Source organism: Panthera pardus, unplaced genomic scaffold (assembly GCF_024362965.1).
Source record: "Panthera pardus isolate Hobbes unplaced genomic scaffold, ASM2436296v1 HiC_scaffold_24, whole genome shotgun sequence".
NCBI lineage: Eukaryota > Metazoa > Chordata > Mammalia > Carnivora > Felidae > Panthera > Panthera pardus.
In genome coordinates, this window is record NW_026526810.1 from 37908279 (window position 1) to 37924977 (window position 16699).

Consider the following 16699-nt stretch of genomic DNA (forward strand, 5'->3'; position numbering starts at 1 on the left):
CGTGGAGCGATCAGAGCCCTTGCGCAGTGCCGGTGGCGTTGTAAATGGTGCAATTGCTTTGGAAAACAGTCTGGCTGTTCTGTTCCTCAAAAGGTTAAATATAGAGTACCACATTACTCAACAATTATACTCCTAGGTATATATATATATATCCAAGAGAAATGAAAACATATGGCCACACAGAAATTTGTCTGTGAATGTTCATAACAGCATTATTTAAAAGAGCCAAAGATTTTTTAAGCTGATGATGTCTAATTTATCCATCTTCTTCCTTTGCACCTGGACTTGCTTACCTGGAGGGAACTTGCACACCTGCATCAGTATATAGCTATTTCTCCTTTAAAACTCTGGCACCATGAAAACAGACCTCAAGGAGGAATGGAAGTGGCCGCTGAGCACTGGGAAAAATGAAGAAGACAGGCCAAATAACGGACCCACTGTTCCAGGAGGAAGAGGAAAGCTGGCCTCCCTGAGCTCTGCTTTAGGGAGAAATGGGAAACTCTTTAAGAAAGTCTGTTCAGAGCATGCCACTCTTAGTGGGGTGAGGGTGCCCCCCACCTCCACAGAGAAGCACAAGGGGGAGCATCAGGGCCAGCTTCCTACCAAGGGCATCACTGGTGGATCCATAAACACTATAAAATAAAACCTGAAATAATATAGCAGCCTAGTAATTTAAGACCATCACTTAGCACGTTCATACGCCTCCAATTCAATCCAAGAAAGCCAAAACTTTGCCAAAGATTTTTTTTTTTCCACACAAGTTTATTCCAACAAAGTCTTATTAGCATTCCAGGGGAAAGACCAGTAGAACCACAAAACAAAGCGAAAATAGGTGGTGCTCACAACAAACATTTGTGATTGTTTCATTGCAAAAGTATTTGCTATAGGGAAGGAACGTACTGCATAAAGAACTGAATGTGAAACTGCACAGGAAAAATGTAAAATTCCTGAAAATAGTTCAAAGTCATTTCTCCATTTGGTCATTAGAACAGTTTCATGAGGATAATGTCACTGCCGCTGCCCTTGAGATTCACAAACGCTCCCACTTGCTCTGTGTTCACTCCATGCCATGCCCTGTGCTAAGCCTCCTACATAGCTGGCCTCACGTAATCTTCATCTGCAACTAAAGTGCATAGGCAGATCCTCAAAATCTTCCACAAGTCCCTATTCTGCCCTGTAGCTCTGAAGCCCTTCTAACTTCTCACTCTTCTGGGAGGTCTCACAGAGTGGGCTTTCTGTTAAGCCAATCTCCACAAAAAGACGTCAAGTTTTTCAGTCCTATTACAGTAATTTTTCTAGATCATTAATTCATCCAAACAAATATGTATTGAGAATCTACTGCTCTCCAGAGACTGTTCTATGCATGTAGGTTACAAAAATAAAAATGTACTCTGAAAACAGTAGAGAGACTCAATAGAACAGAATGCTTGGAGAGCTCAGGAGACTAGGGTATCAGAGAAGACTTCCTGGAGGAGGTGACATTTGAGCTGAACTTGAAAGTCTGATTAGAAGTTAGAAAAGAAGGGGGAAAGGCATGGTGGGTGAAGAAGCACGTGCAAAGGCACAGAGATGGCAGAGCATGACCCATTCAGGGACTAACAAGTAGCTGATTACTGACGAAAGGTACAGTGCAAAGGTCGAGAGAGATAAGGAGGTCAGTGGGGGGTTCATCTCTAAAGGGCACGCTAAGAAGACTGGCGCTGACCTGAATGAGAAGAGATAACTACACAAGAGTGGCAACTAGGCCTCCATTCATTCTATGGGGCCATCTGCTATAAGACTGATGTTCACCCAGCAGACCGAAACACACATGCCCAGCATCTAAGGTCCTTCGTGTGTGGTCTTGCACAGATCCCCCAACACTACTCTCCTTTGCTCCAAAGAGGTCTTGGATCCCGTGTTCCTGTTCTTTCTTCCGTCTCACCCTTTACAGACCAGCCTCATTTTCACCTCAGCCTGATTCGAATTGTTTACTGGCTCCACAGCTCCCCTTGTAGACTTGTGCTTGACTCTTAACAGCAGCAGAGGGCAGAAGAGGCCCATAAATATTTTAAAGATCGTGCATTTCCAACAAGTTCTGGGGTGACTCCAATGGTGCTGGTGCACGGAGCACTCCTTCAGGAGAAAGGGGCCGGAACAGCATCTTTTGTACTACCTGAGGTCAAAGATCTTCTCTAAATTTCCAATCTATCACAGACCAAAATTTTCAGAAGATAATAAAAAAATAAATTACAAGGGAAATGACATTTTTAAAAGAGACATACAAAATGTAAGTCTCAACTGTGTATTACTGGAGACAGTAAACATAATTATTACCCGGCCAAATTACACAGGTCAGCCGAGCCCTCCCATCATTTCCTTCCACAAACACAACTCCAAGATAAGAAATCGTGGCATGCTCGTAATCAGGTGGAACTTCTACCTTAGATTTTTATGGGCAAAGGAGGGAATGTACTAGAAGAACGCAAAGAATTTGCTTTGGGACTTTGTGAATATATACTTTGTAAAATGGAGTTGATGAAAAACAGCTTTCGGTGAGTACAGTCCCAAACACCTGACCACCTACCTTGCCACTCTCCCCCGAAGGTCTCCCAAACCGGAGAGCTGACGCATCTCCAGAGTCTTTAAGGCAGAATTAGTTCCGTAGCTGATGTTGTCCCGGGCCCGGATCTGCTCTTGGAGTACCTGGGCAACACAAAAAACCACTAAGAGGGTCTTCTGAGAATTTACATGCTGGCACAAAAGCATTTTATACTTTTGATAAAAATAAGAACATTTAACTCCATTCCTAAGAGCTCCTTTTTGACAGCCACCTGATATATACACGTGTACAGAAAGTACTTACACATGCTTAGAGAGACCTCAGAGATCTCACACACACACACACACACACACACACACACACACACACAGTCCCTTCATCTGCCAGTAAAAGCACTGAGACTTGGATGCCACATGACTTGACAGAGCCCCTCACCACCTCCCCGGCCCCCCACGCTGCAAGAAAGGGCAAAGCTCGGACTAGGTCCCTGGACTCTTGCTCTTACAGTTCAGAGCTCTTTCCACCACTCCAGGCTGTTTTTTGATAGTCATTGCTCTAGGCGAAGACTCCCTAAATCGGTCAGAAAGTAATAAATCAACACCAAGCAAGGACAGGGCTGGGCAGGGGGTGTCAGACAAACATGTCCAAATTCAGTTCCTCTAGCTGAATGACCCTGGGCAAATGTGTCAAGTCCTCTGAGCTTCCTTTTCCTTCTCTGTTAAGGAAACTTACATCTGTTAAGTGACTGTACTCTTAAGGGCACAGTAAATGTTTCGTGACACGGTGTGCAAAAAGCACCTACAATGCCTAGCACAGAGCCAAGACAGCAAATGCTGATCCTCTTACGGTACTTATCTGATGACAGTACTTCTGCTGGAATAGCAGAACGGGGTCTCGTGGAAAGGCATTCAGTGAGAGCAGGTGCCCCAACACCGCATGGCCTGGCGGAGCAGCCATCCTGGCAAGTCTAAGGTCTAAGGAACGGTGGGGATGGTGAGGACACCCCCTCAGTGTTTACTGAGCATGTACCAAATCCACACTCTTGGGGTCCCCGGTGTTTCAGGATGAAATGATGCACCCAAAGTCACACGGACGGCAAGTGACCAGTCAGGACTGACCGAGCAGCCTGGCCCCAAAACCCACCCTCCCTGTAACCACTCTGCAAAGAAGATGAGTTGAAGCAAGACAGTCAGAAAGACAGACAGACAGACAGACAGGAGAACCGGAGTCCTAGGTCGCAAGAGACCAATGTTCCTTCTGAATATTTCCTTATTCTTTCGCACATGGCTTCCTTTCTGCCCTCCCTTCCTCCACCGTCATTCTGTCCCTCACACTCCCCTCACCAACACCACCTTCTCTCCCCTTTGCAAAGAAAAAGCTCTTGATTCCTTACCTCCTTTTCTTTTCAACCATTTAAAATTTCTCATTTGTTTAATGCCAGCTTAAGTATTTTTTAATTTTTCTTGCTTTTCTTTTGGTTTTACTCTTTCTTTTAGTAATTTTAAAATAGGAGTACTAAGTTCCTCAATAACAAAGACTTTTTTTTTAGAACAGTATCTGCTGCGTCCATAGACTGAGTGTGAAGTGCTTTCCTTATTAGTTTTAATTTCCATTTTGTGTTCCTCTTTGATCTTTTGATATTTAGGTATCTAAAGGATTACTGAGAGTTGTGTTTCCTCATTTTCAAGCAGTTAAGTGTTTTGGTCATTTTTATTTATTTATTTATTTATTTATTTATTTATTTACTTTTTTAAGATTTTACTTCTAAGTAATCTCTACACCCAATGTGGGGCTTGAACTCACAACCCTAAGATCAAGAGTTGCACGCTCTATCAACTGAGCCAGGCAAGCGCCCCATCATTTTCATTATTTATTTCTACTTTATTGGCTTGGGATCAAAAATATGGTCTGGAATATACTTAATTTTTTGAATGTATTGGGGTATGCTTTGCAGCACATGTTTACTAAATGTTCCATGCAAAAAAACTATTCAAGGAACAAAAGGTTCAATATCGTCTGTTAGATTGAGTTTGCTGATTCCAGTATTCATTTTCTCTAGATCTTATTTATTTTTGTCTAGCAGATTGCTCCATCTGGGAAAGAGGTTTTATGAATTCCTCCATTGTAAAATATTTTCATCAAGTTCTCCTTACATTTTTAACACTTTTCATTTTATTTAGCCACCATTTTATTTGACACATACAGATTTGTGATATAAGTGACCTTAACCATTACACAATAATTTAGTGCTTCTGATTTAGTGCCTTTTTTAAAATGTTTATTTATTTTTGAGAGACAGACAGACAGACAGACAGAACATGAGTGGGGGAGGGGCAGAGAGAGCAGAAGACACAGAATCTGAAGCAGGCTCCAGGCTCTGAGGTGTCAGCACAGAGCCCGACCCGACGTGGGGCTCAAACTCACAAACCATGAGATCATGACTTGAGCAGAAGTCGGACGCTTAACCGACTGAGAGACCCAAGCGCCCCTGATTTAATGCTTTTAATGTTGTTTCATCTTACCTAATATTAACACTGTGACCATACTTTATAAATAATAAACCAAATACTTGCTTGGTCTAGCACAGCATGCACTGTTCTGAGTGTTGTAGCTACATTAACCCATTTATCCTCACAACACCCTCCGAAGCGGATACTACTATTATCTCCATTTCAGGAGGTGAAATCTCTGAGACATTAAGTAGCTTGTCCAAAGCCAGTTAATAAGTGACTGAGCTGGGATCTGAACTAGGAACTCTGGCTCCACAGACTGTGCTCTCTCTCAGTCATGACACTACACTGCTTTGTGTTTACATTTGACCTTTCATCTCACTTTATATTTACGATTTATGCTGCTTCTGGTTGCTGTTTCCTTGCTCCTTTTCCTTGTTTTGATAGGTTTAACCAGGTTACCATCCAATGTCCTCCCTCCCCTTGTTGACTGGAGAATGTTCCTGGACATCGCTATTCTATGAATGGCTCCCTTCCCTTCCCCATGTCCATAACCACACATATCTACTCCAGGCTCTGTTCCTGCACGGCTCCCCCCTCCTTGGTATGAAACACTCAGCACACCTCACGCCCACCCTCCTTCACCCTCCGACACAGGTGGTTTATCAGGAAGGATTTTACTTTCCTCCCCTCTTGCCCTTCCCTCACCCCAGCTATGCTTTGCTGAAATAACTTGGTACCTTTAACTGGGCTGGAACTAAAATTTTTGCTTGTAAAATGTCTCTTTTATTTCAATAATCTTTTCTCCTTTTTTCAGTACTTCTGTTACCCAGTCTCAAGCATTCCTCAACCTCTACTTACATGAAATAACATAGGTCTTTTCTACGGATCATTGATGACCTCTGCCTTCTTCCTTTTCCTTTCCCCCTATCTTAGGGTCTCTGTGTAGACTCTCTAACACTTTCCTCAGATCAGGCGCTTGGATAAAAGACTCTGAATCCCTGCCATGTTGATAACCCTCCTTCCCTTACCCCAAAGGCTGGGGATCAAATGAAAGGTATGGAATTCTTAACCTCAAGGCCCCTCTTCCCAGTGAACTTCGAGGCTGATAGGAAGTCTGGTGCCTCTTCCTCTGTAAGTTTCTCGGCTCCTTATGCCTAGAAGCTTGTAAGATTTTATTCTTCTACGTCGGAGTTCAATTTTATCAGAATGTACCTAATTGTGGACTTCAAAAAAAATTCAATTCTACCTGGAACTCAGTGAATTTTTCAATCTGTAGTCTCAGAGGATTCTTCTATGTAGCTACTGTTTGTTCTCCATCTGTTTCTTTGTCTCCTTCTGGAACTCCAACTATTCACATGCTGGGTGCCCTAGATCTGTGTCCCCACTGAGTCTTCCATCTTTTCCCTCACGGTTTCTCTCTCTTCGTATTTGGCTCTGATGTTTCTCTCTCTTCTACTTTGTCTCGTGGGCAACTAATTCAAGTCATAAAAGTTAACCATCCTTGCCTCTGGTTTAAGTTCAAGAAAGAAATTTTATGCTGCACCCAGATCTCCTAAGTGTCCTGTCTTAGTCAGATGGGGCTAAAAGAACAAAATGCCACAGACTGAGCAGCTTATAAACAACAAACATCTATTTCTCAAAGTTCTAAGGCTGGGAAGTGCGGGACCAGGGTGCCAACACGGTCACGTTCTAGGGGAGCCCTTTCCCTGGCTTGCAGATAGCTGTCTGCCTTCCTTCTCACTGAGCCTTTACAGTGGAAAAACAAAACAAATGAACAAACGAAAAGCAGAAATAGACCCATAAATAAAGAACAAACGGATGGCTGCCACGGTGGAAGGGGACAGGAGGATGGGCAAAACGAGGGGAAGGGGAGTGGGAGGTATAGGGTTCCAGTCATGGAAAAAGTCACAGGAAGAAAAGGACACAGTCAATGATGCTGTAATAGCACTGCACGGTGACAGACGGGAGCCACGTTTGCAGTGAGCACAGCATAACATACAGGCTTGTGTACAGACATGTACATAAATTGTTTTTGTGCTGCCTTTTCTCAACTATTCTTTTTCAAGTATGCAGGCAACTGGGCTTACATACATTTTTTTTAGGATTTTTCAAACTTCCTGGTAAAAATGAGAAATTAGCAAATAGGATTTTGTGTTTTCCTCATTGGAAACCTGGTTGCAGCCACTATAGACGGAGTGATAGTGACAGTAAAAAGAATGTTTCACTGAAGGGAATTTGGAACTGCTAGACCTATCTGTTCTCTGCTATAGTTTCCAGCTTTTTCTGAATGAACCCGCTCTGTTAAGAAGAATGCAAACCAGCTACAATACCTGTGAATGACAAAATGTTAGTCATCTGAACACATTCTTGTAAGAAACCTTCAGATCTGACTAATCTGGTTCTGACACTCTCCCACTGATGAAAAGGCGCTGGTGTTCTCTCTTTCAATAGGAAGTAACACTTATTTGTTATAGTTTATAGAAAGGAGTAGGCCATTTTTCTATGTAATGTTTCAAACCTCTGTTTATAAAAAGGTTTAAGACCAGGGGTTCTTAAACGTCTTTAGGGTGCATAAGAATCCCCAGGTGGCTTGTTAAATACACAGATCCCTGGGCCCCACCCCCGGAGAGCCAAAGCTAGGGAATGGGCCCAGAACAGCGGATGTTCAAGGTCCACAGAGCACTCCTGGAGAAACACTGCATCAGATGCTGTACAAATGACAAAGGCTATAACCAATCGTATTTCCTCTGAGCTGTCTCTCAATCAAGACATTACCAAGCACATGAAATGAAGAGCAACCCACAAAAGAGGTGCTAAAAATAATTCACACCATTTTTAAAAGGTTCAGTCTTTCTAGTAAGCAAAGAAATGAAAAATAAAAGTCATACCATGATAATGCAATACTATGGCACGGATATTGATAATGGGGGACCCTGGGGAAGGGGAACATCTGGGAACTCTGTGTTTTATGCTCAATTTTGCTGTGAACTTAAACTTCCTCTAATAAAGTCTATTTAAAATTAAAAAGTCATGCCATTTTCATCAATTAAAAAAGCAAATGTATTAAATTTATAATACTAAAATAGCATTTCAAAATTAAAAAGGCATAGTTGACCCTTCCTGATACATCTTTCTGGAACACGATCCATCAAAATATATTCACAATGTTCATAACCTTTGATCCAGTAACTCTAGCTATTAAAATTAATCAAGGAAATAAGAAAAATGGCAACAATGTACTCACAAAGATATCTTCCTATTAAGATACACCAAGTATTTTCCAAGGTTTTATACATTATTACACAACCAGGAAGAAGTTCACAGAGAGCTTCTAAAACTAAGGGAAAAAGGGGCACCTGGATGGCTCAGTTGGTTAAGCATCTGACTACTGATTTCAGCTCAGGTCATGATCTCACAGCAGGTGGGATCAAGCCCCGTGTCAGGCTCTGTGCTGGCAGTGCAGAGCCTGCTTGGGATTCTCTCTCCCTCTCTCTCTGCCCCTCCCCCACTCACCCTGGTTCTCTCTCTCTCTCAATATAAATAAACATTTAAAAAATAATAAAACAAAAATAAGAGAAAATGTATACAGTTTAATATCATGGAAAAAAGAAAGGGTACAAAATAAATATACAGCATGATTCCTGCTGTGTATAAGATACATATAAAATAATACTGGAATATTAACGCTGTGCTATTCTCTAGAGTGGGATTATGTTTGCTTCCTCTTTGTAGTTTCCACAAAGGCCTTACATTATTTTTATAACCAAAAAAAGTGTGTGTGAGTATGTGTGTTTTAATGCTTACAAGTAAGAAAAGCCCATTTAACTTTCAGAATTCTTAAGCAGATGGGTAAGCGATTGTATTAGAAGTGCTTTCTTTGAATAATACAGAAAAGCATTTCATCAAAACTTAATGCAATATTCATGCTACTGAAAAGTTATGAGAAAACAGAGGGTATTAGAGAATTCTATGAAGTCTTAGAAAAGCAAACCCTGTGTACAGCCAGTAATGTTCCCTAATTGTCACTTCGGAACAATGTAGCAAAATGATATGTTTACTTTAACAAGGTTACACCCCCACTCTATCATGGACACTCCATTACTGTCAATTCAATGCAAGAAACTCTTTTCTGTGTGCCACGACATACTGTGCCCCAGGCCTGCCCTCAGGGAGGCTCAGCTGCAGTAGCAAGAAAAAGGGTGGCAAGTGCACGCCCTAAAAGCATACAATAACGTGTTTCACAGAGCAAAGAGACACTTCGAAAAAGTGATGTCCCAGGGTGCCTGGGTGGCTCAGTCAGTTAGACATCTGACTTTGGCTCTCATAGTTTGTGGGTTAAAGCCCCACATTAGGCTCTGTGCTGACAGCTCAGAGCCTGGAGCCTGCTTTGGATTCTGTGTCTTTGTCTCTTTCTGTCCCTTCCCAGCTCTCTGTCTCTCTCTCTCTCTCAAAGAATTAAGAAAAAGCTTTAAAAAAAAAAAAAAAAAAAAAAGGAAAGAAAAAGCGATGTCCTAAGTCTTCATTTATTTTTTCTAAAATATGGCCTACGCTTACAAAATCTCCCTTCCCAAAGATAGTAGGAAATGGTGCCCCGTGTAAGCCCCACAGTGCTGTATCATGCTGTGTCTGCAAAGGTGAGACCCATGCCCCCTGGACCTTGCCCCCCCAGACAAGCTAGGATTGCCAGGAATAACCAGGACGGAAACAGCTCTGCTTGTTTCTCCTTCTCCAACTCCTCCCAGATTTGTGAGGACTTGGAAACCGAAGTGTAACTCCAGTATCACCTGGAGAAGGGCCCAACTGCAACAGGTCAGGGCCTCATAAGATAGTATCTCTCTACATGGCTGCTTCATCTGCACACTAGGACTTAAAACGTCCCCGAGTTCCAGCTTCATATCAAACTGCCTTCTTGGCATTTCCATATGGACATTCAATGGGTCCCTGAAACTTGCCACGTCATGCACGAAGTCTCTCTGCCTCCAACGTGCTGGAAGTCCTGTTGGGTCTACCTCCAGAACAGATCCACAACCCATCTACTTCTCCCCATCTCCACCATGACTCCCCAAATCCAAGTCACCTTGCCCCTGAACTGCCATGGGAGCCACGAACCCATCTCCCTGCCTCCATTCTTGCTCCCCTACAATCCCTTCCCCATGTAGCAGCAGAGTGATTTTGAAACACAAATCAGTCTGTAAGCAACAGGAGGGCAAGGGTTTGTATCTGTTTTATTCACTGATGTATCCCCAGCACCAAGCGTATGAATTAAATTCCTTTGCTTAAAATTAAATAATGGTTACCCATTTCTAAACTCCAAACTTCCCGTCATAACCTTCCAGGCTAACAATCTGTTCCTATTCCCACACACCTCACCCACCTGCCCCCACTCATTCCATGACACTCCAATCCCACTGGTCCTTTTTCTGCTCCTCAAACATGCCAAGCTTCCTTCTGCTTGTGACTTTGGAACCTACAGCTTCCTCTCTCTGTAATGTTCTCTGCCCTGTGTGTCTCCTCCTCCCACACCACCACCTTGGTTCGGCTGGCCCCTTCTTTTTTTTTTTTTTTTAGGTTTATTTATTTATTTTGGGTGAGAGAACGCATGCTTATGTGAGCAGGGAAGGGGCACAGAAAGGAGGAGAGACAGGGTCCCAAGCAGGCTCCATGCTGTCAGCATTCAGCCCGATGCAGGGCTTGATCCCACAAACAGAGAGATCATGACCTGAGCCGAAATCAAGAGTCGGACACCTAACCGACTGAGCCACCCAGACGCCCCATCAGCTGGCCCCTTCTGTCACTTAAGTCTCAGTTCACATGTCACCTAAACCACCTTCTTCCTAAAATAGCCCTACAATTACTCTCCTTCATTTTATCTTACCAGAACACTGGACTGAGGCTGGAATTACCTTGGTTACTTAGTGTTTACTGGCTGTAAACCCTACTAGAATGTGCAGCAGGACTAACTAAGAGTAAAGGCCTTGCATGTCTGGGTCACTACTGTAGCCCCAGTGCTTCTAAAAATGCCTGGATCCCACTGGAGACCAATTAATTTAGCTTCATTTTCCAGGATTTGGTCTTTCACATTCAAGTCTTAGAGATTGGATTTAGCCAGTGCCCAGAGGTGATCAGGTCCTCAAAGATGGACCCAGACAAGCTAAAATGTATTAGAGACGAGCAGACAATAGAACACCAATTTGTTAATTTACACTGAAAAACCTCCATCAACAGAACTGAACAAATACTCAAATTGCATTCAATTCACTGTCTTCTCTCCCTAGAGTCAAGACACAGGACAAGTCACGTCCGGCAGGTAGACTTAAAACAAAATGAATATGGATAATGAGGTGGTTAATTATATGTCAGCTTAACTGAGCCAGATAGCTGGTTAAACTTAATTTCTGGGTGTGTCTGTGAGGTTGTTTCCAAAAGGCATTTGAATTGGCACATGCCCTCCCAAAAGTGGGTAGGCATTATCCCATCACTTGAGAGCCATGGTAGAATAGAAAGGAGGGGGAAAAAAAGGGAGGAAGAAAGGGCATTCACATTCTGCCTGAGCTGGGACGTCCATCTTCTCCTGCCCTCAGCACTGCTGGTGCTCAAGCCTTCAGACTTCAACTGAAGTCTACACTATCAGCTCTCTGGATCCCAGCACTTAGTACTATACCACTGGCTTTCCTGGGTCTTCAGCTTGCAGATGGCAGATGGTAGGACTTCTCAGCCTCCATAATCATGTGAGCCATTACCTTATAATAGATGGATGGATGGATGGATGGATGGATGGATAGATAGGATGGATAGATAGATGGACATGCTGTTGGTTCTGTTTTTCTGGAGAACCCTGACTAATACAGATGATAATCACCAAAGTCCCTCTGCTGAGACACCTGTTCCAACTGGACAAGATCACTCAGCTTCAGGCTGGAATTCCCTTTTTAGATAAAATATATGAAGTCTGGAGCATCTGGGTGGCTCAGCTGGTTGAGCGCCAACTCTTGATGTCGGCTCAGGTCATGATCTCACGGTTCATGAGTTCAAGCCCTGTGTTGGGCTCTGCATTAACACTTGGGATTCCCAAGCCCACTTGGGATTCTCTCTGTCTGTCTGTCTCTCTCAAAATAAATAAATAAACTTTTAAAGATATGTATATACGAAGTCTGGCAGCCTACACTCTCTTTGCTGACAGTGCTAGATGCACACTGAACCAAGTTCCCATTTGTGCATCCAAGTATACATGAACATGATTGTCCTCACCTCTGCTGTGATATGCTGATAAGGCCCAACTCTGCACTCATCTCTTGAGTTTAAAAAATTCTTCAATACCCCACTTGCAAATTATTAAACTAGCAAATTATGTGTAATTGAGTCAATAGGTGAGGGCTTGATACAGTCTCCCAAAACTTAACTAGGTCAGAGCCACCCCAAGCCAGACAGACATGAAGCCTGAGCACATGGAAACCAGGAGTAGGTCCGCAGATTCCAACCAGCAAGGTAGCAGACCCCACTGCCTGACTCCCTAAAGGCCAAAGACACAGTGAAAGCCCTTAGGGGACACGGGGGTCTCAACCACTTCCCAAGCCATCAAAGTGTCATAGAAGGGGAAGCTTACCACCAACAAAAGGCATGGACTTCTTATCAGGAGTTGGCCTCCAGGGATTGATAAAAGCTTAAAGACAGTACAGATAATCCAGACATGTATAATTCATAACTGACCACATTACCTCTTCTAAATTTATAATGATGATGATTATTTGTGGAATGTTTCCGTGGAATAAATAATTGATAACATACTCCACATCGTAAGGCAAACTGCCAGTGGAGACAATGGGTGGGGAAACATTAAAACAAAAGATTCTTTCCTTCAACATTTATCAAGCACCTACTATGTACCAGCACACAAGAGTCATCTGTTTTGACATCAGAATCCACTGATAAAATATGGGCAATAATTACAGGGTTCTGGAAGGGTCAAGGTCCCCAGAGCCTTTAAATGTGAAACTTTTTTTGAGGGACACCTGGGTGGCTCAGCCTGTTGAGCGTCCAACTCTTGATTTTGGCTCAGGTCAGGATCCCGGGGTTGTGGGATCAGGTCCTGTGTTGGGCTCCATGCTGAGCATGAAGTCTGCCTGAGATTCTCTCTCTCTCTCCCTCTGCCCCTCTCCCCCACTCACACTCTCTCTTTCTCTAAAATAAAAAAATTTTAAAAAGAAACATTTTTTGAACTTGTACTCTGTGCCAGACACTGTGGTAGGTGCTAAAAATAGAAAAATGAGGACTTAGTTCTAGCTCTTAAGGATCACACAGGCTAGAGGTTTAACAACACATTTTGCTTTTCTTTTTGTATACTGTGTTCAAAGCCACATGACAGAGAATCATAAAGACTTAACCAGGCAAATTTGCCAAGATATAGTATTAACATATCTCAATTTGACTAGCTCTATCAGGAGCCTGGAGAGAACTTTACTACAGCCTTAGTTTTGTGACACAAAATCATCTGCAGGGACAGATTTTTATAAAACAAATACCCAGTAAGTTTTTATTTATTGAACTGAAAAACAAGTGTAAACCAGTAATACAAATAATTTTAACACCAGGCAATTCACTGAAGAAATTCATTAAGAACCTACAGACAAGGGGTATCCAGCTGGCTCAGTCAGTAAAGCATGCGACTCTTGATCTTGGGGTCATGAGTTCAAGCCCCACATTGGGCACAGAGCCTACTTTAAAAAAAAAACAACCAAAATACATCCTTCACATCATTTAAATACACTTTGAATATCTTCACACCTCTTTGCTTTAAATATGCAAATATTGTCTTTGCATAATATCCACCATCCCAATTTTATAGTACTTATAAATAAAGACTTCTTTTTAGTACTTTTTAAATTTTAATCTACACCATGATTTTACTTTAACAAATTTTGGCTACAATGTGGCAATTCTGATATCTCATCAAGCATCCTAATTTTAGTTGTGTTTGGGTAAACACGCTCAGGCTCATAATATATGTAAAACCATGTAATTAGTGTTTTATATTGGAGTCTATTAAATTTCTAAACTTCCTTCTGTTACTTTATAATGATACATAGTTATTACCAGTTATAAAAAGTAAATGCTCATACATGCAAAGTAAATTTTTATCAGAATCAGATTTTATTCAGTTCTTTCTCTCTACAACGGAAATCATCTTTTCATTTGCAAAACCACAAATCCAAAAATATATGTAAATGGAAAAGAGTGCTGTCTGGTTAAGGCAAGAATAATCATTATATACAATGTGTTTCAGATGAAAAAGCAGCGAAATTGAAATTACTTTAAAATTCATTGCATTGCAGGGAGCCTGGGTGGCTCAGCTGATGGAGCGTCCAACTCTTAATTTTGGCTTGAGTCATGATCTCATGGTTCGTGGGATCGAGCAGCCTTGCATTGGGCTCTGCGCTGACAGCAGGAGCCTGCTTGGGATTCTATCTCTCTCCCCCTCTCTGACTCTCCCCCAATCTCACTCTCTGTCTCTCTCACTCTCTAAGTAAATAAATAAACATTTAAAAAAATAGTTTGAGCATCTGGGGGACTTAGTCGGTTAAGCGTCCAACTTCAGCCCAGGTCATGAGCCACGTGGTCCGTAGGTTTGAGCCCTGTGTCACACTCTGTGTTGACAGCTCAGAGCCTGGAGCCTGTTTCAGATTCTGTGTCTCCCTCTCTCTCTGCCCCTCCCCCACTCGCACTGTCTCTCTCTCTCTCTCTCTCTCTCTCTCTCTCTCTCTCAAAAATAAACATTAAAAAATTAAAAAAAAAGAAATAAAATAGTTTAAAATATATAAATAAAAAATAAAATTCACTGGATTATAAATTGTTAAAAATCACATTTTAAAAACACACCTTAAAAACAATTAGCAAAATCCTACATGACTGATGATGACTGGATTCCTAGGGATGTTTGCTAATAACTGTAATTAAGCAGTTTAATGAACTTGCATCAAAGGAATGATGGGGCAGGAGAGAACTCAGTATGAACTAAAGCTAGAATTACCTACTTTCATGAAGAAATTCTTCCTGACAGGGTAGAAATATTCAGAAAGCAAAGAATGGCTGAAAAGCACGACCTGTCACATTTGAGAGTTGGCTACCTAAGGCCAGAGTTCTAGAAGAGCTTCCAAGAGGCGAAGTAGAAAAGAAAAAGAGCGTATTTTTGGATTTTAACGATCTGAGTTTAGTCTCAGAGCTGCCACTTACTGGGCTTGAAATCTGAAAGTCCCCTCACTTCCTGAGCCTTGGCTCCCTCGTCAGAGAAGGTTGCAGTCTGTACAGATGACCTCAGGGTCTCTTCTCCTTCTCTTTATGCTACCGGCAAATCTGCAACCGGCTTCACTATGAATTGGGCATTTGTTCACTTAATAAGCATTCATGGCATTTTGCTCCACACGCTGTGCTGGACAATGCACAGATGAATAAGACAAGCTTTCTTTCTTTTTGAGGAGTTCACAATCTATTGGGGAAACAGACTTGTAAAGGAACAATGCCAGTCCTATTCCATAAATGCTGCGGTAATGCTGGTAAGTGCTGGGTGCTCAGGATACCTAAGGGAAGGGAAATTAGAGGCAAAGGAGGAGGTAGCACGGAGGTCTTCCTATCAAGAAAAAAACTATTAAATAAGACTGAGGGCTCCACTGAGGTTGGAAATTATATGTTTTAAAGTGGTTCTGATCATTGGATTAGTACATAGCAGCTACCAAAGAGGAAATTATTCCCTGGGCCCCATAGTTGCAGCTAAAGCACTATCAGCTTTCATGCGGCAAAAATTAAGTCTAGGGCTTTCTTTTCTTTTTTTTAATGTTTAAATTTTATTTACTTTTTTAAGTAAGCTCTATGCCCAACATAGAGCTTGAACTCACAGCCGCGAGATCAAGAGACACATGCTCCACTGACTGTGCCAGGCAGGCGCCCCAAGTCCAGGGTTTTCTAAGGGCACAGTTACTTACACTCTATGCTTTTCCTGAGAACAGTACCGCCAGAGTAGGTTGGCTCCAGGCTCCAGTCTGTCCACTACCCACACAGGCAAAGGGAACCTAGCTGAGTACCTCCAGGGACATGCTGGGCATGGAAAGGCACGGAGAGGTCATAATATTTTCTAACATGAAACACAGGGGTGTTTGTATTCTTTTATGAAATGCTTCTTTGCCACTGGTTAAGGGATGGAACAGTGAGAATCATTTATTCCCAATTACTTTGATTTTATCTATCTCCCTCTCTAGATTTGGGTACAGCAGGGATATCAGTCCCCTAATGGATCTCTACCCCTTTTCAAAGTTGAAATCTTTAAGTTGGGGTTCTTCAATTTAGTAAAGGTACAAACTTGGGGTTGGCAAGTTATTCAGCTTCTGGGTTGAATAAAACTGCTTTAGCTCATAAATATAAAACTGGAAAGATCATTCTAAGTACAAACACCACCTTCCAAAAACATGTAAATTCATCTATGGATCTTTTAAACTTCCTATGCCCTTCTGATGTCATTTGAGTTCTTTGGTTGCAGGCAATGGAAACTTGCCTCTGGCTTAACTTCGGGGAAAAATGGAATTTACTGGAAGGATCAGAGGAGAGATCTGAGGACAGAGGACAACCAAAAGGGCAGCTGGGGACGTAGACTGAAGGGGACATAAAAGGTGTTTCCTAGGGTCCATGCAGCAGGAACACTGGCCAGTATCCTGCAGAC

The 16699-nt window shown here is 42.2% G+C and overlaps 1 protein-coding gene across 2 annotated transcripts in view; it reads right to left on the reverse strand.

Moving 5' to 3' along the window:
* FAM81A (family with sequence similarity 81 member A) overlaps nt 1-16699 on the reverse strand; it is a 74809-nt gene that overhangs the window by 29920 nt on the left and 28190 nt on the right. For both annotated transcript variants that reach the window (XM_019441938.2, XM_019441940.2), the window contains exon 4: nt 2567-2685. In XM_019441938.2, the coding sequence (XP_019297483.1) occupies nt 2567-2685 (119 nt within the window). The remainder of the gene's footprint in view (nt 1-2566; nt 2686-16699) is intronic.